The 23,921-nt window shown below is 33.5% G+C and overlaps 1 protein-coding gene across 1 annotated transcript; it reads right to left on the bottom strand.

Annotated features, from left to right (window-relative positions):
• Nucleotides 1-15,826: 15,826 nt before the first annotated feature.
• LOC128170664 (multiple epidermal growth factor-like domains protein 10) lies at nt 15,827-23,910 on the bottom strand. Its single transcript, XM_052836432.1, has 6 exons — nt 22,394-23,910; nt 20,977-21,114; nt 19,325-19,462; nt 18,361-18,498; nt 17,629-18,066; nt 15,827-16,187 (listed from the first exon to the last, which is right to left on the bottom strand). Exons 1-5 carry the CDS (start codon nt 22,422-22,424, stop codon nt 17,933-17,935), a joined length of 579 nt encoding a protein of 192 aa, XP_052692392.1. The 5' UTR covers nt 22,425-23,910; the 3' UTR covers nt 15,827-16,187; nt 17,629-17,932.
• Nucleotides 23,911-23,921: the final 11 nt, after the last annotated feature.

Here is a 23,921-nt window from a genome sequence, read left to right as displayed (position 1 = left end):
TCATGTTCATTATAGTTACAGGGCTATTGAAAGCATATTAATAGTCTGGGATTGTTTAATCCAATAAACACTCTGTATTCTAAATTTTTTTTTAAAATTGTAGCATAACATGGAGTGACATAACTGAATTGACTTTATTAAGTACAAAAAAATAATCGGTCAAAATTATAGTACCTAACCGTATATAAGCATTAAAGCCCTGCCCTAACAGCAGAGCCCCTGACCAAGGGACCATAGGATTAATAATGTTTGAAGAAGCACGCTTCTTCATCATAACTATATACATGTACTTAATTGATCAGATTAATATACATAAGTAGTAGAGAAGATTTTCAAAGAATAACTGCATTCACTTAGATCCCAACGCTAACACCAGAACCCCTAGGGGCCATGAACTTTAATTTCTAAAGAGGCACTCTTCCTTATCATAACTCTGTACTTGTTCATCTGCTAAATATTCAGGGGCAAAGGAGAAGATTTAAAAAGAATTAATGCATTTTCACTTTATAATCATAAGAGCCCTACCATCACACAAGAAGCCCCGGGGCCATTAAATCACTATTTTGGAAGAGGCATTCTTCCTCATCATTACTATATGCTTAGTTCTTGAGCTTGATATCTATTAGCAGAGGAAAAGATTTCTCTAAATCATATAAACCCACCCTAACACCATAACTTCTGACCTAAGGGGCCAAGAAATTCACAGTTTTGGAAGAGGCATACTTCCTCTTCATAACTATATACTTAGTTCATGGGCTTAAAACTTGGTAACAGAGGAGAAAATTTTCAAAGAGTTAAAGTATTTTCACTGTTTAATCATTAGATCCCCGTCCTAACACCAGAATCCCTGACCCAGCTGCAATGGATTTCAGGATTTCGAAAGAGAGCTCAAAGTTTATTACAATTATGCCAGCAGTTTCACTGCTTGATATCCAGGAGTAAAGAAGATTATTTTTAAGATTGCGTTACATTTAATGGTTTAACCCCCATCCGCCAGGCCCTAAGGTGACAGTGGCAATGTATTTCGCAATTTTTAATCCCCTTTACACGTAAATGCTATATGCTAAATTTAGTTAAAAATGGTCCAATGGTTCCAGAGAAGAAACTTAAAAAGTTCAGAAGTTTACAACCGACGAACGACGGACGAAAAACCATAGCAAAAGGACACGTAAGTGACTCAGCTGACTTAAAAAACTTTAGAATAGTTCATATTTGGAAAGTTTATACTTGTTTTATTATATAAGCATTACTTTGGATACAGAAACGTCCGATGTATCCATTCTTACAGCCGTCCAAACAGGTGCCCGTTGTTCTGTCACAATCACCGTACGCACAATATAAGCTACAGTTGTTCTTACAATTAATCCCATACATACCAATGATGCATCCTTCAAAAATACAGTAGATATTTAATAGAATATATTTGACGATATTTCTATGGAGTAAAGTTAGTTGTTGATAAATACAAGCTACAGTTATTTTCACACTTTTATACAATCCAATTATGCATTGTTCAAAAATCAAGGGTTTTTTAATCTCATAGAAAAATGAGCTTTGTATAAAGATACAAGAAAATGAAGAAACTTTACAGCTTAAATATTTGGATCTTTTCTTATCTTAATTTAAGACTATTGCCAAATATATTATATATCAAAGATTCAGTAATTTAACGCTTTTTAAAAATCAACTTCCAGTTTATATGTCTTCTTTTCATTTTTTTTTCTAGACGATAAAAAAATGCAATATTAATCTTTATTAGAATTCCTGTTATTAATCATAAAAATTGCTATATACGAGTTATTTTCGGTCTGCCCATCACAGTGTGAAAATATACTTGGGTATTTGGGATACATTGTATTTAATTTCGCTCATGATTAAATTCGATTCCTGACGACGAGGTCGAAAATAACAGGAGGTGAATAGAAATGAGGAGAAATTTATTTTTGTCTCCATTTCTATTCTTTTTCAAACCTTTGCATCGTGGAGGTTGTTTGCCGGGGTTAACACATCCACTGTCATCACAGTCACCCTGTTGTATACCACATATAGCGTTGTTTTTACAATGGTCGCATCTATCAGACAGTTCTCACCATAATATCCTACATTACATCCTGTAAAGAATTGCAGTCAAATATTCTTACACTAATACTGTATCAGGCACGTAGCATCGTGGGGGGAGGGGGGGGGGTCCTCCCCTTCCCCTTTAAGGCACAGCAAAGATTTAAAGATTTTCAAAAATTTACGTACAAAAAATATGAAAAAATTGAATTAACATGGAGGTCCCCCCACCCCTTTTTTATGGGACCATGTAAATTGATTTGAAAATAAGGTAGTAAGCAGTGAAATTGAAGGTTAAAGTATATTAAAGTATACTTAAGAGAGAGTGTAGGGTAGGACTGGGGCCTAAATGGGGGGGGGGGGGTGAATGTTGACATAAACGATAGAATAACCGTTTAAAATATTCTTCTAAAAACCATTTTCCAAATGAAGCTGTGTGGAAACATCCTCAGGTAGTGTAAATTTAAGCTCAAGGTTTTTTTTTTTTCAAATGAAGATCCCCAGGAGAAATATCGACACAATATCAAAAAAAGGATAAAAATCATTAAACATCGTGTAAAACCCCCAGCTGTTTCCTGTTTGAAAGCATCCTCATGTTGTGTAGACTCATGTTTATTCAAATCATAATCTCCTCGGGGATAGGGCCAGGCTATAAACTGGAGGAGAGGATAGACATAAATGTATGAATATATAGAAAAATTCTTCTACTTGAAAACCATTCAGCCAAAAATGCCGAAACTCGTGGAAAACCACAGGATATGGAAATTAATATTTAGTGAAAAAATTTAGTCCGAATATTATTGAGTAGTGTGGGGGCTAAATGGGTGTGGGGTGGGGTTGATTAAAAATAGAGTAAGATCTTCTTACTAATACTGAATGAACAAAAGGAATCTGAAGTTTACCATAAAATATGTGGATAAAAATGTACTTTATTGTCCAGATATTTTGAATTTGATAAGGCCTAACAAAAAAATATGTTTGTTTACGGTTACCCGACCGACCCTATATTTAATCGCCGACCCTAATTGTTTTTATCCATCATTAAAAATCCGGAAGTCACACGTGGGTTCGTTTAACTTTTATATTCATCTTAATCTGTCAAGCGTTTGAAATCGAAATCGAAAGTGAAAAAAAAACATGGCGTCAATATCTACGTCCACATGTTCTCTGCAATTAAAAGAATGCGCACACATAAAGCAAATGCAGTTGATATTGGTATTGCCGAATAATATGACATTTATCTAGGTGTTCGATCGATAACATGGGGGAAATGAAAAGGTTCCCGATTTTGAAGTACGAGGCAAACAACATAGAGGCAAGATAGCTTTGACCACAGGGTTCGGCGATTTTATCAATTTCTTGAAAATAAATGAGAAACAGGCAAAATCCTACCAGTGAGCTTCGTGAGCGTAGCGAGCGAAGCGACAGGATGGCAATGAGTTTTCTAGATTTTCTTTATTTCGTTATCCAACCGATATTAAACACCAGACATCCGTGGTGTTATCTTATCAATTTCTTGCATTTATTTCCCTAAAATTATCCTCCAAAATCATTTTAAATCCATTTTTGCACATCTCGATCATGGCCATGTTTGATGCTTGTGGTATGCAATATCATGTTTTTTTTAAAATAATGGGTGTCTGTTTTGTATAAAAACTTAGCATATCGAGCCATTTTCAAGGAACATTCTGCATAAAAATATATAGTCTGTTGCACTATTGATACTATTACAAGGTCAGGCGCAAATCGAAAATTAATCCTCAGGGGAGATCTCTACTAAGCATGTTAATTGTTGCAACAGCAGACATAAACTATTTTTTTGTATTGTCTTATTTATTTCTAGAACACATTCTATCCACCAATTAATGAAGATAAAGTTTAAAATCAATAAACCTCTAGATTTTATAATTGATTACAGGTACCTAGATTCTATAAGATAGACTTTAAATACGAGGCACGATTTTTACTGCGAAACTGAAAGGGTCAAATAAAACCACGTGGTCCAAAATTTAAATGACAATAACATTTGCAGGGGTGCATATGGCAAACAAAAGTAAGCCTGACCCAATGGCAAAACAGTTTTGTATTATCAGTTTACGAGGGTTGTTCGAAAATTATTGAGACATTTTCTCTTATTCTTTTAGGAAAAGAGATAAACCCTTGAAATTTCACGAAAATGTAAATCAGAATAGAGTTTATCAATGTAAAAAGTTTCTTTTCCATGGCATGAATAGATCATTATTGGTAAGTGGATCAACGTGCCTGCGTCCAGTGACCCAGCGCAACCGCAAACTTTTCGCAACGTCATTTTAACGCTTCTCATTGCTCCTGTGTTTAAACACCTTACAAACGACCGGAAATAAGAATTATTTTTTATTTCTCATCTTTTGTTTTGATTTCAAGATGTCATCATTAACATTTTCTCTCATTCTTGATTTTTATTTTGAGTTCTGTTTACCCTAAAATCAAATTACTGTGAATGTCTCCTGCTTGTTTTTATTTTAGAACTGTTGACAACAGTTAGTGGTAAACAGTACCTGATATTTAGTCTATTTGTCTTAATTCTAGTTAAACAGTCAGTGAAAAAAATATGATGAACTAAAGCTCTGTATCCCTGGTTATCGTATAATTTTGGTTAAAGGAATTGCGTGGCCTTAAAGGTCTTCTTCTGAGATTTCCACCAGTTTGATGTATATTCGCTGTGCCGTCTTGAGGTCAAAATTCAATGTAATGTCGTTGTCATATTTCCAAAGCTTGGTAAATGTATTTGTACCATATCCGTATTTCAGCTCGAAAATTAGTGAAACGTAATCAAAAGTTAGTTGCAAAATATAGCAAAATGAACATATTTAATTTGATTTCTTTTATCATTAACTGTAATTCTACGGACACTTTGATATAGGATGTTCAAGTTTTTTAATCTCCGAAATTATGCCTGCGCCAGGTACCCCGACCACTGACTTGTTTATCTACCGTCGTAAACAAAATATTTAATTAACTTTCAATATTACTTTGTTTAATTATTTGGTTTGGATTCTTCAATGTTTATGCCAATTTTCGTCAAATTTGTCACTTAAAAGGGAAAAGGGATATGTGACGTAAATCTGAAGTTGTGTAAAAAAAAATAAAATTAAAAAAAAAAATCCTACCTACCGACCCTTTTTTCAGCATGTAACAGTAAACAAACATATTTTTTTGTTTTGCCTAATGTTAAAACATGATATAAACAGAGTTATTGCAATTGTTGTTCAGGTGAGTGATGTCGCCTCTGGTCTCGTCTTCAGTATAGAGCTCTTTACTCTAAATGAGAAAATATTGTTTAACTCTGGCCTTGACCATCACATCCCCACATTTTTCCGTAGTTGTTATAAAAACTAACGACTAGTACACGTTAATGCATACCAATACCGATATTAATCTTTTAAACCTTTTGTTAAGATCATTTTAATGTGAGTATTATTCCTAAAAAACGACTTATGTTTATCCCCCCAAATAATGCAGAATATACGCAACTCTTACAAGTACGCAACACAAAGAATATATGTAGGTACAAAAATGATGAAAATTTGGAAGGCTGAATATTTCAGAAATGTTTAATTTTTTTTTTTTTTTGCGAAATCCTGTTACTTACATGTCCATGCTATAATATATTTACAACATTTTTTTACGATTGGTATACTTTATTTTATACTGAATAATTTAGTATTGAATGTTAATATTCTCTCATAATTTGAAGTGCTAAGTATCAAATGCAGCAAATATGATATGCAGTACTTTTGAACTTCCTGAAACAGTATAGCTGTCATTACAACACAGATAAACTTTTAAAATAATATTACACAAAATAGCTATTTAAAAGGAGGGTATGTGTGTATTTAATGTAATTGATCATAGGAAGAACCTGTGATCGAATTTTATTGCAAACGCCTCGTTTGCAAGGTATTTGAATATTTTTCATTAAATGAACAAATTTCACTTATATGAATACATGTAAGTTGTCAATCAATAACAATTAAACTCATGATAAACGCCAATCACAAGTGTTGTTGAAACACAAGAAAAAATATAATGGAGTTTGAAAACAACAGTCGGTCTCTTAAACATTTAAATGCATTTTTATTTAAAGTAAATTAAGCTTCTAACATAGCAGTTTTGTTAAATTATGCAGACCGTAACTCCTACATAACAGTAAAAAAAACGTATAGCCAGTGATTTCAATCAAAATCATTTTGATAAGCACTTTTCATTATTTACCGTCTTAACAGCGCTGCGCATTTTTTTTCTCGAAGAATAAATGACAAAATTGTTTCAATTCAAGAAGGTTAACAATGCTTTATTACACCAGTTCCAGATTATGGAGTCTATTGGATTGGTTTGGCAGATCAGGAAAATGAAGGAACGTGGCTCTGGTCTCACTCGCGAAGTGCCCCTCAAAATCCACTGTGGAATCCTGGACAACCGAACGGGGGAACCATTGAAAATTGTGTGGTGTTGACTTACAATGGTTGGAGTGACCTTACATGCTCTGACAAGTATATCCCTATCTGTGAAAAAGTAATACACAACTAAGGTCATGAAGAAAAGAGGGTGTTTGACTCACAATTCAGATACTTTACACCATTAATTTTGGTGTGCATAAATGCAAGACTGTAAGCAATTTTATGCAAAGAAAGTGAGCGCACAAGATTGTAAGTTTGCAGGAATCCTCGACACGAATCAATTGGGATTTAAAAGTCTATAACCCTGAAAGGCTATGTACAGGTTTCAACAAAAATATATTATGTTGAGAGTCGAAGTACATGGCTATTCCGGTTATTAAAAATCTCACAAAGCTTTCAAAAATGGCAATGAGAGGTAAACCGATAACTAGTTGGAAATGTTAATGCAAACATATTTTAATGAACTTATATTGTGTATATCCTAAAAAACTAGTAATAAGAAAAAATTGTTTTAATAGTGTTCATACAGCAGATCTAGAAATCAAAAACAACAAATTAAAATATACCGGTATATTATAATTTAACATCATGTTATAATAACAAACATTTAAAACAACTCTGAATGTCTGTATTCACTAATCCAGGACGAAACCACTGAGCCATGCGAGACTTGTCAATATACATGATATATGCTCTATAAAGTACTCTTTGAAACAACACTGTCATATCAATGGACTTAGTTTTTTATCCTTCAAAAAATAAATTGAAAAAGTTAGTCATCTCTGGGTCATATCTCCATCTTTTGTTAAAAAGCGACATTTTTAATGTTGAAATATGTTATCTTTACACGTTTCAAATTTGTGGAGAGAAGACCCAGAGACAACAAAATCATTGAAAAACAGCTGTAAATAAGTAGGATTTTGCATGAATTGCATCGTGTTGCTATATTTAGACCAATATTATAATGAAACCTTTTGCATTTCAAATATTTTTCCACTCATTTCACTTCCAACTGAAACCAAATAACGGTTATAATTCGAAAAATATTCAAAATTAATTGATAAAATGTTCACTCTCCTTATGTGCCCAGATTCCTGCCGAATCTACATCTTAAGCTCCCACATTCTTTGGTTATCTTGATAAAGCATCCCTATTCAGGTATTTTAAAACATTCAGACCTTTAAACAATAACAGTTTAGCATGCTTTTGCCTTCTAGATACGTCTTACATCCTCTTGTTTGTGTTCTTTTATTTCAAATCATATACAGTGTATTCAAACCTCTACCAAACCCTTATGACTATTTTTTATTTAAAGTAAATCCACCCTCCTGTGACGTCATACATTTTACATAAACCATAAATTCATTAAAATTCTTGCAAGTAGATTTGTAATTTCTATGTTATGATAGGTGCACATCAAAAACTCAAATCATTGTTTACTTGGAGATATTTAATAAACATTTTTCATCCTTATATTCGACATAATTCAATAATGACAAAGGGAAATAACTCTTTTCTACTTATCTCTAAGTGATATATCTAAATGCATTAATTTTTCTAATGTAAACAATTTTTTTCTTATTTTTTAATTAATTTTAGTTTTCTGGCAAAGTAAGCAATAAAATTTAAATAGACAAGCAAGTATCCATCCACTTATATTTAGTTTTTAAACAAAAGAAAGTGTGATTTTCAGATGATAATTTCAGCCTTTGGTTTTTATTACCTTACATCTTAAATAGTATGGATACATATATATTTTATTTATTTTTTGATGAAATTCAAGTCCAATAAGTTAAAAAAAAGTTAAGTTTTTAACTTTGAACCCATGATTTTATCGGTACGGAGTTACCTTAAATGTTTCATGGCTTGGAATTTTGTTTATGCTAACAGTTTTTAACATTTCTGTTTTTTTTAACATTGACCTTAACTTCGACCACTGACAGATAAACTGATAACTTAATATCAAGACCATTAATTCCAGGGTGTTGGTAGCAAATTTGAAACGCATTAGTGAAATAGATTAGTTTAGAATGTGCTTGTAAATAAATGTTACATTGCAAGATTTTTGGGCAAGTGAAATTTAAAAAAAAAGATGGCAAAGAATATACATGTAAAGTTGCTCTTGAAGTTAAACATATTCAATGAATATGTATTGAAAGTGATTTAATTATCTAATAGCAAAATATTACATATACATATATGTGCATGCATGCCCCTTAGAGTTGTGAAATAAAGTTACCCCAATCAGCAACAGTTACCGATGAAAAAAGGGTAGATAATGATCAGTGAGTGGCAGATGTATATAATGTGTCGATCAATTCTCTATATCCTCCATAGAAATAAAACACCTTTTTGTGGAACAACTTTGATTCCAATGACATAATGAAAATATAACCTGTTAATAGTAAATAATGGTATTACGCACTTGCGATTAAAGGCGAATCACGTTTTAATTGTGCTTTGATAGCCTTGCATTACCTATGGTTTACCAATTGTTGTTTACACTTAATTGGTAGTTTGTTGCATGTTTGTTGTTTGAATTTTTCCACAGAAATTACAACGTACATGATTAAAATGAGAACTGTCATATTTCATATTGTATCTTAATCACAGGATGAAGCTCTGCCATTCAGTCAACTGAATGTTAACTGAATGGTCTGGAAAGGTGACTGAATGGCATAGCTATGCCATTCAGTCACCTTTCAGTCACTTTTTAGTTGAGCGAATGGCAGAGGTTCATCCTGTGAATAAAGTTTGGTCTCTATACACCATTTTATATTTACCATATGTACATGGAAAAACACTCCATTAAATTGATTGTATTATATGTTGTCGATTGTAAATGAGTTAATTTTTGGAAAACAATTTCTTTATTTTGCCTTCATATGTGTTAGTGTACCTTTCTTCGTAGTTTTCTGGATGTTCTTTATATTAATTTTTCAAATAAAGCTGTTTCATATTTGATAAATAAATTTTTATGAACATCATCTCTCATATTTTACTTTTATATTGTCGTAGAAAGTATCAAAATATGAATTGATCCACTGGACCGATTTTCCCTTTTGGTAATATTCAATAAAAAATGACAATAGCAAACTGTCAACCATCTTAACAATCCATTAAACAAAATACAAATTCAAAGCAGAGGAACACGGACCTCTAAAAAGATAGAGGTAGGTTAAGGTGACCAGGAAGAGCGAGCATCCTCTGCTGACCGGTCACACCCGCCGTGTTCAATTTGTCCTAATCGGGGAAAACTGAAAAGTCCATAGACAATAAAATCATTAATTATGGTCTAACAATTAGGCTGAAAAACGTCAGTCAGCATGCGACCTAGTGGAAGATTATATTTGCTGACGAGGTCGTTGTATCGACCATAGAATTTACGAAAGGTTGACTTCACAACAGGCCACGTACATGTATATATATAATACCCCTTTCAATGTAGATTTTTCATCACTGTCTGCTTCTCTAAATATCCAACAATTCAGTTTTTTTAAGGTCTTCCGTTTCCAACGGAAGACCTTATTGTTATTGCTTTGATTCTTTTCCTCTATTATTAAGGTCTTCCGTTGGAAACGGAAGACCTTATTGTTATTGCTTTGTTTCTTTTTCACTATTATTTTTATTGTTTTTTTTTTCTGTCACGTTTTCTCAAAAATGCTTCAGCCAATTTTCATGAAATTTTCAGATCTTATTCATGACAAAATTTGTAAGAAAAGTACACGGGCTTTTTTTGGTCGTCACTTCCGGTACCGAGATATAAAAGATTTTACGTTTTTGCTTGTTCACAATTTTTCTCAAAAAGTATTTACGATAGAACCTTCAAATTTTCAGAGAAGGTAGAGAGTGAACAGCCGCAGTGCCCTTCGCATATCCGAACGTCCGCAGTCACTTCCGGTCGTCACCGGAAGGAAATGAAAAACCTTAATTTTTCATGATTTTTTTTTATGTTACTATTCGATAGAGACACTTAAAACACTTCAGAATATGAAATTCGTGTTAAAATCGATCCAGGCATTCCCGAGATTTTGAGTTCAAAAGTTCTGAAGCGAGAGTCCGCGTAGCTCAGTCGTTAGAGTGGTGGACTTGTGCCCAGGCGACCCGGGTTCCATCCCCGAGTGCCGATTATTTTTTCTTCCCTAATTTTGTTTTGTTTAACGATTTTTCTCTAAAATGATGGTTTTTATTGTTTTCCGTTTTATTTTTATAATAAATAAAGATAACAGCTTTTTTAGTACAGATATAGAGCTTGTTTCTGTCGGCATTTGGCTTAATTCAGACGCTCGTCGCATCGCCAGCATCAAAGACATGCCGCCGAAGCTCCCTTGCAGTACGACTGCATTAGAGTTCACTGGGTCGCTTTGCCGGCATCAAAGAAAAGCCGCCATCTCCTTGACTGTATGCACACAACATTTACTTAACAATGCACAAACGTTATTCTACATGGCTTTAAAATGAGGACTGATTAGTATTTATTTACATAATTATATAGATAAACGCATGCATGAATACATGCGTTTATTGACATAGGTTGCTTATATATTGATTTCCTGAACACTATAAAACACTATGAAATCTCTCTCTCTCTCTCTCTCTCTCTCTCTCTCTCTCTCTCTCTCTCTCTCTCTCTCTCTAAAGTACAACTGTTTTAGCATTTGAATAAGAACTAATACAAGTAACATGCAGTAAATTGGATAGAGGCTAAATGTACATTACGTACACAAATTATACATGTATTTATTTTAAGTTACGGGATAATGTCTATGGATTCAAATAATTTGAAATTCATTGTTTAATGATTGTCTTCTTACTGATTGGAATCCAACGCTAAAAAGTCATTTTTATTACAGATGGTGTACTTTTTTCTTTCTGTTTTTTGTGCATGTCGATATACTGATACAAATCTGTTGCCTGTCTGGGATTAAGAAAAACCTCCGAAGTTTATACACGTAACTATACAAACTAACGGGTGACTGCGACAAGGTTTGAAAATTGACCACCCGTTTATGAGTGTTTGAGCCTATGAATAAACAGATGTAAAAAAAAAATCAATAGTTACATCTTTCAAACAACGCTTATACATTGTTCTAACATATTTATTTTATTTAGAAATTGTACATGTGTAATATGTGATATTTAGAATTTAATAATCTACGTTTAATATAGAAGTCACCGACCGACCCCCCCCCCCCCCCCCCATTCATAAAATCATTTAGTTTTTCTGGCCCGATTTTACTTGTACTAATAACAGAGTTATGAAGCTTTTGGCATTTGAGTTTCAATTGTCGTGTTTGACATGTACTGTAAAAAAAATTCTAACTCCCAAGCCCTTCACTCAATCCTAATGAAAATTCGTGAAAATGAACCTCGGACCACATTCTTATCGTCTGTTAAATATGCAGCGGATTGAAGAATTAAAACGAAATTCCTGAGATTAAACGACGCCTATTGCCTATACATGGAAATTAAATTTACACAGTAAACGCACCGACCCCCCCCCCTCCTTCCTATTCACAAATTCATTTGGTTTTTCTGGCCTGATTTTACTGGATCTTTCATCTTTAACCTTTTTTTTCAACCTAGTTCAATTCTAGATAACTGTTCTAATGACCAGACCTATTCGTTCATTTTTAAGAGAGTTATGATTTTTTGGGCATTTGAGTTTCGATTGGCGTAGTTGACATGTACTGTAGAAGATAATTCTAACTCCCGAGCCCCTTACTCAATCCTAATGAAATTTTGTGTAAATGTATCTCGGACCCCATTCTTATTGTCTGCCAAATATGCAGCGGATTGAACAATTAAGAGGAAATTCCTGAGATCAAACGGCCAGTATAGCCTGTACGGGGACTTAAAATTTACACAGTACAAGGGATGTAAGCAGCTGCGTAATATTTCTGTTGCATGTATATTTCTTGATTTCCATTTTGTCTGTATCTACGATAGCGTGCATGCGCGGATCCAGAAAATTTTTCCACGGGGGGTCCGAAGGATAATTGTGTTTGCCAGGGGGGGTCCGAATCATATTTTCGCGATAATTTTACTATGTAAATTTAATAAATTTTCATTTTCCAGGGGGGGTCGGGACCCCCCGACCCCCCCTCTAGATCCGCGCATGGCGTGTGAACTACTTATGAATGTTAGAACTGTGGAAATTACTGTCATCAAATTTTTACCGAAAAAATTTACGTGTTACTGATTTCGTTATTTCTACATTTATAAAGATTTTATCAATCCTGTTGAAATAAAACAGTCAAACATAATAGTTTACGTCACAAAAAAAATTCTCAATACTGAAATACATGGGTAAAATGCATCAGTCATTGTTTAAGGATTTGCCCTAATTGTTGTTAACCGAATCCGAGATTCACGCCTCAAAATTCTATTTTCGATTTATTTACGACGAAAATCGAGCTCGCGTCTTTTCACCCCCCTCCAGACACAAACAAGCATCAATATTTCAAATGACCTCGCACTGTTTCCAAACCTGAATAGTCAGACATCTTACACGATCTTATTCATCTCATACAAAAACTCAGCTCCTCTCCCGGGCGGAAACGCCCCAAATTCAAAGACAAATTCGGGAATTATTTCGCGTCGGCCATGTTTAAATTGAGACATGTGTTCTAATCTCGCCGGAGCCAAGATTTGTTCTTTCTCTCTATTTCTTTCTCTCCTTTTTAATTTTCTAACTAAAATATTCAACATAAAAGGGTTGTTGGACTGTAGTACAAGTTGAAAAACACTCTTCAATTAAGATTTAGAAAACAGTTTTTTATCATTAGGGTCTTCCGTCTTCAGCGGAAGACCCTTCTATTCTTATTGTTATTAGGGTCTTCCGTTCACAAACGCAGACCCTATTTTTTTTCTTCGATATCTTTTTATCACAGGTCATTAGACCTGTTATTAGGTCAAAAGACCTCTTATTTAATATGAAATAAAATATGGGGATAGTCCTTTAAATTAGGGATCCAACGGGGTGTATAATCCTTCATCCATCCCTCTTTTAGATCAAATCTGCATTCCCTGATATGTTTCGTTGAGTAAGATAAAAGGCAAGGTCATTTCCTCTTCTAAAAATCGGACGGAAGACCTCCTCGTTGCTCGCAACGAGATCGTGTCTAGTTATTTTTTTATTTTTGACTTCACAAAAGGCCACGTACATGTATATATTACCCCTTTCAATTTATATTTTTCATCACTGCCCGCTTCTCTAAATATCCAACAATTAAGTTTGTTTTTTATTTCAATATCAAAAAATAAGATAAGAAATAAATCCGGCAAAGTATGTACTAAATGAACCCCCAAAAATGGTTCACCATATTCAGCATTATGTTTTGATAATGTGTAAAGTGTTAATTCCTGCGCTTGCGCGGGCTGTGATCTAGTGGAGAACTGAATTTTATTAATTATACACCTGTACGCATTTTTCATTTACTAGATATTGACCTTTATCCACAAACCACGTACATGATTGGCATTAGCAAATCTAATCTTAGGGATCATTTACGGTTTATGGTCAAGGTTCACACATTTACTTAATAAATACAGAAAAAATCAGTATTTAGGAAGTACACTTATACGATAAAACCAAGCAATCGTTTATCGTTCGGAAGCACATTCGTTAGAATTAACTGTCTTTCAGCAGTTTAGTTGCAACTTGAGAGAGTTCGCTTAGTATTCCTTGCAGTCTTAGTAAAACGTTCTTTCTAACACGTAGAACCTCTATCTCTGCTTCCGACTTCTGAATCTCTTTCTGCGCAGGACAGTTAATGCAACATTTTGCTTTTAAACAGCAGTAAAAGGAGGTCGTTTTGCTTTTGTCTATTCATTTCTGCATTATGAATAGTTCTAAACTATTTTGGGTGTCATTGTAAAGATATGGGTCTCCTTTACTTGACCATGTCTAAATGTGTCGGTCACGTGACATTTTAGGGTCACGTGGGCGTCTTTTAGACAAAAATCGTCAATGCTAAAATGAGACAAAAAGTTCAAGGGCAAGGCAAAGAAATTTAAGAGTAAGTAATATGGCAACATATTCAAAATTATCCATACATCATAGAAATCAATGCTCACTCAGTTGTAAAGTTTACTAGTTATGTATATTTCTTTAAAAACTGGCTACTTGTTCCTAAAATAGTGCATTTTTGTATATTTTCATTAAAATTACAAAGTAAACCTTCATCTCTCACCAAATGAGCATCAATTTTTATAAAGAACTCGTAAAAGGGAAGAAAATCATACCAAGTTTAAAAATATCTATAGCCGTCTTGCACTTGAACTTTTGCATTTAATTTCTCAATTTAGAAGTCCTCTCAAATCAATACACATTTCAAACGCACAAGTGATCCCAAAAGGGGAGGTACTCTTTGAGCGATAACTCTTTTGATATAGGCGCGATGTCATTTTATCACATAATCCGAATTAATTTTAAGATATGTTTCAACAGTACATTATGTAAATGGTGATTTAAACAGAGTGCTTCTGTTTTATTTATTTTAAAAGAGACAAGATGGTTACGATGAATCGTCCGCATTTCCTCTGTTGTATCATGGATGTAAACAAAAAACCGTTATGTATCAGTTCTCTTGGTTAACCGCATTCGCGGAGTTATTGGTTTCTTAATATTTTTTTAGTAATGGGAGAAAAATATATAAGAGCTAATTGTACACAATTATTTGAGGGATTAGATGTCAACAGAGACAAATGAAGCCCCTGATATTAATATACTAACTAAATTGTTCTCATAATATATATTAAAAAATAAGATATGGAGTATTTTTTCATTATTTATATGCAGCCTTTGCCCAATGACTGCATATTCTATAGCACTACTTGGGTCTGTTAATATTATTCTGAGGAGGGGGTTCAAAGGGGTAACTTTATTCTGTTTGCCAGGGGCCAGGTACCATGGTGTTTTACTATGTAACTTGTGAATTAAATTAGAATTTGCCACGGGGGACTATACATGTAGATCTGCCCATGTAAGAGGCCTTTTTCCCATCCCCCATAAGCAATCAACAGTATTCACCTTTGTATTACACATGTTATACTTGTAATTTAAACACTCATTAAAATTGACTTTCATTTTTATTCAACACATGCAGAATGATTAAGATTAAGAAGAGGGGGAGGGTTAGCATATCTATTCATTCACAAAATAAATTCTAAACGCTCATTTCTCATTACCGAGAAAGGAAAGAGAGTGTGTAAATCCTGCAACAAGGCAATCAAAAGCCATTTTTGGTTCACATCAATATATTGAATTTAAATAAGTCTGAATTATCCTATGTGAGAGACTCTCTCTCCCGCCCATTTACATACCATCCCCTTTCCACTTCTCAAACAAAATTACATATATAGAAACAATTATATTTGGTTCATTTGTTTTATTAATTCAAGAAGATAAAGGGACCTTCTGAAAAAAAATTCTGTGACAACATTTTAACCTGACATATGCATGCAAACTCAAAATTGCAATTTCTTTTTATGATGTCAATGTGTTTATTGTATGACTTCTTAGTTCTGGTCCTCTTCTCTCTTCAAAAACACAGTCTTCCTGTTCCTAAAGTTCAGGTTTTTCTTTCCATCATTTCATCTTGTATATGACACCAGGATAAGGGTGCGGGTAAATGATCACCAATAAGAACATCATTTATGTAAATCTCAAGACAAAGCAGGTACCAGCTAAAATGAAAATTATATATATTTCAGTAAGTTTAACTTGTTATCAAAATGGCTGAAAGACTGAAATGGAGGATTTTCTACAATTTGATAGTCAATGGAATTTATTTATCTTAATAAACATTTCATTATGTTTAGATATGCATTTAATTTCGCACAAATTCAAATACAGCTTTTCAGTTCGATCGATTTGAAATTATTCGCATCCTCACCCCTGATATGTGCATGATATTAGTTTAATTGCACCCCTTTATTTTACCCGGCCTGACCTTTAAAATGCACACCTCTCTCTCTCTCTCTCTCTCTCTCTCTCTCTCTCTCTCTCTCTCTCTCTCTCTCTCTCTCACACACACAACTGAATCAGAGTTGATTGGTTGATATCATATACAGAAATGCTGGTGCAGTCAGTGTGAATTAAAACATACCATGTATTGTTGATTTGTTGATGAGCAATATTCAAAATTGTAGATTAATAAATAACATAGGTTTATATCAATCATTTTTAAACTTTAAATGAAACCATTCGTACTTGAAAATACTTTTTTAAATTGAATTGTCTCATAGAATAATCAGAAGAAGTCATACAATTTAATTTACATGCATATAAGGACATGTCAACAGTAATTTGAACATTTTTGTGAAAAGTCTACATATATTATGCATGGATGGGTAAAATGACCAACACTTCAAATTTTATTTGAAAGTTACATATGCACATTCTACACAAACAATACCATATATATGACCATGAATGTAGATTCCTCATTCGGAGAAAATCAGATGGAGACATGCAGTCATTTGTTTATTATCATTTGGGTTCTTTTTATTACCAATAGTACAGCATCATAAGTATGAACCCAGGTGACAAGATTTCAAACAGTGTTATGGTAGTAATATACTGAGTTCTAAAAACAAACTAGTAATAATTAAGAATTAATGTGCATAAACATCTTAATATATCAACTGGATGAATGTGTAAAAAATACAAATGAACTGTCATGGAAGAATTTTGAACACAGTAGAAAGGTGTTATTGATAAGCTTTTCATCAATTTCCAGGAAATGAAATCAGCAATTTTTAGCCTGCACTGTACTGATTTTCAGAAAATCAAATCAGCTGTTTTCACACAGTCTTTGTATTGTTTACTTACAAATTGAAATAAAAACAAACAACTGTGTAAAGCTAAATATTGTCAGTACAAGTACCATGAACTGATTCGTGTCGATTGGTGAAAATGATCAACAATTTAACGGACTGGCAATAAAGCTACATGTACAATGTACATTGTATAGGCCTAAATGTAAACAATGCAGTCTCTCCTCATGTTTTGAACGAAACAACATATTAAGTCGATCAGAAATGCATCAACGGTATAAAATCACAATAAAATAGTTATTGAGCTATCTGGTATATTACAAATACACTGTATGTCTATTCTACATACCTGATAAATCATCAAAAGATCGCCATCATCGGGAATACCAGCTACACGTGTTTACATCGTCTGACGAGCGCTTTTGGGACGCAGATTCACACCCATACGACAGATGCGTTATGGAAATTCTTCGTATATTCTGATTGTTGTAAACTTATAAAAACACACATGAGTGATCTGTAGTTATATTTTGCTTATGAAGTATTAAATAAGCCGTATTTTATGCTTAAACTGCTGTTTTCGGTATATGTTCTATATATGGTAATACAGAGGCGGGGCGTATATTATGACGTCATAACGCATTATCCCTTCGTTAGCATATCAAAACGATGTGTTGCCTTATTTGTCTTGCGTGTGTCTTCTCATTTTCCAGGATCATTTTATTAATCTTCAAATCATCAACGTCGTTTTTCTTTGTATCCGAACTTGTTGGAGATTGCCTGATATCTGTATTATATACTATCTTCTTGTTATACATACTAGGATAATACATAAACAGAACGATCAACATGGCAAGGAGCTATTTTGATATTATAAATGAAACCATTAACTAACATGAGATAAAGTTCGCATATACAATTTAACACCCTACACAAATAATTAAGAGTTAAGAAAGTTGGTATTTGTCAAATGAATTCGATTTTTTTTTTTCGATTATTAAAATTGATAAGCCCCCCCCCCTTCCTCCCTTTCCATTCAAAATTCAAAACTGATGCTTCGTATCTAAGAAAAATGTCATACCTCTGTCATACTTAAAACCTTGATACCCTTCTACACAGGATCGACAGTGTCCGCTAGCTTTATCACACGCTTCCCCGTTAATGCAGTTCCCGGTACACATATACTGACAATTTTGTCCATATTCTCCGTCGTCACAGGCTAAAATTGAACAACAGAAGAGGCAACTAAAACATACTTAAAGCATGCAAAGTCATCAACCTCAATTTTACACTTAGGGCTTTAAGAGATCGATCTTATACCAGTATGAAATCATTTTTATAACTAGTAAATGTTTGGTCTCTCAAAAAGCTTTTATGCCTTTCAAAAAATCAAATGAACTACAGCAAAATACAAAAATCTCGCGTACACATGTTTATATATCCATCGGCATTTATTTTTATTTAAATCAATTGTCACCCAAAAAAATATAGGTATTGCAAACTATTGAGGATGATAAAAATAACAAATATCCACTATTCACGTACATTGTTTGACTATGGGTTTATAAATTTGACCGAAGGTCATTGAGCAACTTCATGGTCATTGGGAAGAAAAAGTTGACAATTTTGTCAGGTCTGTACCTTTCTTTTGGAAAAATATTGGACGTACCTACTTTACATCAAAAACTACTTATGACCTGAGGGTGTGTCATGAATTTGACCCAGGTTCAGTCATGCGAGATCAAGGTCATTGTCAAAAATGCATAAATCCTTCTAGGCCATTTCATATAATAGGAAATAATTGCAATCTAAAATCTGGCTCAAAGACTGCTTATGATTTGTAAATATCTCATGATCCTGCGCATCGTTCTTTTATTCAAGTTCAAAGTCCCTATATGAAAATAATCCATTTCTTTCCAATAGAGAAGTACCGGTACTTTGTTCTTATGTTTTCCAGCAGTGGTACATGTATCATTTGTGAGCTTGTTCACAGTACATCTAGTTTGTTTAAGTGTTATAAGTTTAGAGTTGAAATAATAACGTACGCGTTTTACAAGCAGATGCTTTATAGCCAGCTTCGCATCCGGCCTTACACGATCCATCAACATGATAACAAGTGGAGTTATTTGAACAGTGTCCGCAACTTTCACTACACTGGCTGCCATATTTACCAACGGAACAAGCTGAAAAAATAATACACGTTATTGCATAAATAATTTCAACAATAAGCAATAACGGCTGGAAAATCACATAAATACTAGTATCATTTATAAATGAAACTTATTTTTTTTTATATATTTATGTTTAAAGTAAGAATCTGAAGCTTTATTCACAACGCAATCAGTAATATCATTAAAAAAATAAGATACTTTTAAACAAGAGGCCCGTCAGTCATCGGAGTAAATGCAGTATGGCTATTGCAATGTATATTCATGTTCATTACAATTACAGGGCTATTGAAAGCATATTAATAGTCTGGGATTGTTTAATCCAATAAACATTCTGTATTCTAAAAAATTATTTTAAAATTGTAGCATAACATAGAGTGACATAACTGAATTGACTTTATTAAGTACAAAAAAATAATCGGTCAAAATTATAGTACCTAACCATATATAAGCATTAAAGCCCTGCCCTAACAGCAGAGCCCCTGACCAAGGGACCATAGGATTTATAATGTTTGAAGAAGCACGCTTCTTCATCATAACTATATACATGTACTTAATTGATCAGATTAATATACATAAGTAGTAGAGAAGATTTTCAAAGAATAACTGCATTCACTTAGATCCCAACGCTAACACCAGAACCCCTAGGGGCAATGAACTTTAATTTCTAAAGAGGCACTGTTCCTTATTATAACTCTGTACTTGTTCATCTGCTAAATATTCAGGGGCAAAGGAGAAGATTTAAAAAGAATTAATGCATTTTCACTTTATAATCATAAGAGCCCTACCATCACACAAAAAGCCCTGGGGCCATTAAATCACTATTTTGGAAGAGGCATTCTTCCTCATCATAACTATATGCTTAGATCTTGAGCTTGATATCCATTAGCAGAGGAAAAGATTTCTCTCAATCATATAAACCCACCCTAACACCATAACTTCTGATCTAAGGGGCCAAGAAATTCACAGTTTTGGAAGAGGCATACTTCGTCTTCATAACTATATACTTAGTTCATGGGCTTAAAACTCGGGAGCAGAAGAGAAAATTTTCAAAGAGTTAAAGTATTTTCACTGTTTAATCATTAGATCCCCTTCCTAACACCAGAATCCCTGACCCAGCTGCAATGGATTTCAGGATTTCGAAAGAGAGCTCAAAGTTTATTAGAATTATACCAGCAGTTTCACTGCTTGATATCCAGGAGTAGAGAAGATTATTTTTAAGATTGCGTTACATTTAATGGTTTACCTCCATCCGTCAGGCCCCAAGGTGACGGTGGCAATGTATTTCGCAATTTTTAATCCCCTTTACACGTAGATACTATATGCTAAATTTAGTTGAAAATGGTCCGATGGTTTCAGAGAAGAAACTTAAAAAGTTCAGAAGTTTACAACCGACGAACGACGTACGACGAACAACGATGGACAAAAAACCATAGCAAAAGGACACTTAAGTGACTCAGTTGACTTTAAAAACTTTAGAATAGTTCATATTTGGGAAGTTTATACTTGTTTTATTATATAAGCATTACTTTTGTTACAGAAACGTCCGATGTATCCACTCTTACAGCCGTCCAAACAAGTGCCTGTTGTTCTGTCACAATCACCGTACGCACAATATAAGCTACAGTTGTTCTCACAATTAATCCCATACATACCAACGATACATCCTTCAAAAGTACAGTAGATATTTAATAGAATATATTTGACGATTTTTCTATGGAGTAAAGTCATTTGTTGATAAATACAAGCTGCAGTTTTCACACTTCTATACAAACCAATTATGCATCGTGCAAAAGTCTAGAAAATATTTCATAGAATGGTCATTTTATGATTTTTCTAAGGCGTAAAGTTACATATTTATTATTAATTTAAACATAAGCGGTTTTCTTTGTTATTTGTTAGAGAGTATGGTATTTTAATATCATAGAAAAAATGAAGCTCTGAAAAAAGAAACAAGAAAATGATGAAACTTTACAGCTAAAATATTTGGGTCTTTTCTTATCTTAATTTAAGACTATGGCCAAATATATCATATATCAAAGATTCAGTATTAAGGTACAAAATAAAATTGAAAAAAATGAATTAACATGGAGTCCCCCCCCCCCCCCTCTTTTATGGGACCATGTAAATTGATTTGAAAATAAGGTAGTAAGCAGTGAAATTGAAGGTTTAATTATATTAAAGTATACTGAAGAGAGAGTGTTCCCATATCTTTAAACTAAAACCTGGAAAGGGTATTGTTTTTCAGTATACACTATTTTTTCTGCCAACCACTTTTGTAATGATTGAATGCTTTAATGTTTTACTTGATTGTATTTAATTATATGAATATTTTTACAATGGAGGGCGATTTAATTAAATGTAAAACAAGTAACGTGTTTTATATAGTTTTTCTCGTTATAAAACCTTATTTTGCCAGTATAAAACAAAGTATAGTCCAAGTTATTTTTCTTCTCTGTTACCCAGTGTTATAATGTAAATGTTTTAGAAGTTAACACTTTTGTTTCTCAAAATATGTTATACCCGGATTTTCAAAAGAAAAGATCCCGTTATTGAAATGTTGAAAAAAGGCCGGGGGGGAGGGGGGGGGGGTGGTCATTCCGGCGGGATTATTCGTCCTAAAGTTTTCAAGATAGGAAGTTGTTGTTTTGCAGAGCAATTATACAAATATCTTAAATGTGCATATTGCAAGGATTCTGGTTCCTGATAATTTATTAGTAAAAAGAAATACCAGCTGTTGAACTTAGTCATTTTTGGCAAAATTAACCAAATAGAGTACCCCATTTCTCTAGATAGGAAGTGTTCATCAATTTAGGGTTGACAAAGAGATGACTACTGTTCACACAAAACAAAACCCAGTTTGCTGTATAATTGACAGATTTTCTATTGTTTCATAATACTATTGTGCATATTATCAGTTTTTCATAGTTGTACATGGTTACGCACCGAAAACTTGCACTTCGCATATTTCTAGCATCGGACACCATTCATCTTTATTTCCTTTATTTGTCTGATGGATCCAGATGTATCGAGTTGTTCTTTCACAGTCCTCCTCTACAATGGTGGGTAGTGTGACGATTCCTTTGTCATTGTAACACGAGGACTCTACAGGTGGTACATTGGTATCATTGGACACACGGAGGGAGTAACCACGGAGTCGTTCTGTGTTCTTGTAAGGTGACCCCCCTATGTAATGATTTTATGAGAAGTATTTAAGTTTAATGATTAAGGAGTCGGACAGTGTTTTTATAATTTGATCCACTTAAGTAGTAAATGAAGTAGTGCTGTGTTATTGTAAAACTGTTCTCCTTTATTTAAACTTGATTTGTTAATTTATCGAATGTTAACCAGCCCTTTGTTTATACCAAGCACACATGTTGATACATTTGGTCATTTTTAGTAACGCTTTGAGGGTCTGCTTTTTAAATCGGGAAATGCTTTCTATGTCCGTTTTGAGTCTACTTTTGGATTGGCCTAGGGTCGGCTTTGGGTGGGATCTGGTCCGCCATAGCAGCCCAAAAGAGACGAATGACCGGACACAGAAAGCAGACCATGTTTTTTTCAGTAAGGTTTGGCAATGGCGATACTATAACAAACATGATTTGTTCCAATTGTTTCCTAGACTTTTGCGTTAAATATAATTTTAAAAATATTTTATAACAATATTTTCAGACAGTAAAAGCAATGTAAAGGAAAAAATGTATAAGAAAAAGATATAAAGGATTAGAAAAATATGAAATATTGCATTATAATATCATCATATGTACAAATTTTTTTCAGCAAGTAATAGTTAAATCATTGATGTAACTGTGTATGAGAAAAATTTATGTTGACAGATCGGTCAAAGTTGCAAAAAGATGCGTTGTTTTGCTTGGAACATCGTGTAGCAATGATATAATATCATCCATGAGGAAGTAGACAATTTTTTGTCTATGAATTTCCTGATCATCAATATTCATTCAAAATAAGAAATAAAAACCTCTTAATCAAACTGTTCATACAAAACGCGTTCCCATAGACATACTTTATTTTTTAACTGACCAGATGCATTGGTCCTTACCCATGCTCTAAATAAAAATAATCAGCATGATGTTAAACAATTAATGCCAGTGTTTAATGCTTACTTTAGCGTTTAATACTAACACGTATATTTAATACTTTCGTGTTAAATGCCTACTTTTGTGTTCAATACTAATGTGCGTGTTCAATACTTACGTTTGTGCTCAAGAATTTCGGGGGGGGGGGGTAATACTTTCGTTTGTTTTCAATACTAACCTTTGTGTTTATTACACGTTTGTGTTTAATACTAACGTTTGTTTTTTGTACTGACGTGTGTGCTCAATACTAACGTTTGTGTTCAATACTAACGTTTGTGTTCAATACTAACGTTTGTGTTTAATACTAACGTTTGTGTTCAATACTAACGTTTGTGTTCAATACTAACGTTTGTGTTTTGTACTAACGTTTGTGGTCA

The sequence above is a fragment of the Crassostrea angulata genome, chromosome 2 (genome assembly GCF_025612915.1).
Source record: "Crassostrea angulata isolate pt1a10 chromosome 2, ASM2561291v2, whole genome shotgun sequence".
NCBI classification, from domain to species: domain Eukaryota; kingdom Metazoa; phylum Mollusca; class Bivalvia; order Ostreida; family Ostreidae; genus Magallana; species Magallana angulata.
Note: the sequence above shows the minus strand (reverse complement) of the source record. Positions and strands in the feature narration are given on the sequence as shown.

Bases quoted from the DNA above. Each gene is read 5' to 3' on its own strand.
- LOC128170664 (XM_052836432.1), bottom strand. From the start codon at position 22,424: ATGCTAGAAATATGCGAAGTGCAAGTTTTCG. The intron at 18,499-19,324 runs GTACGTTATTAT...GTTCAATTTTAG, and splicing joins AGCATCTGCTTGTAAAACGC to CCTGTGACGACGGAGAATAT. The intron at 18,067-18,360 runs GTATGACATTTT...TATATAATACAG, and splicing joins AGGTTTTAAGTATGACAGAG to ATATCAGGCAATCTCCAACA.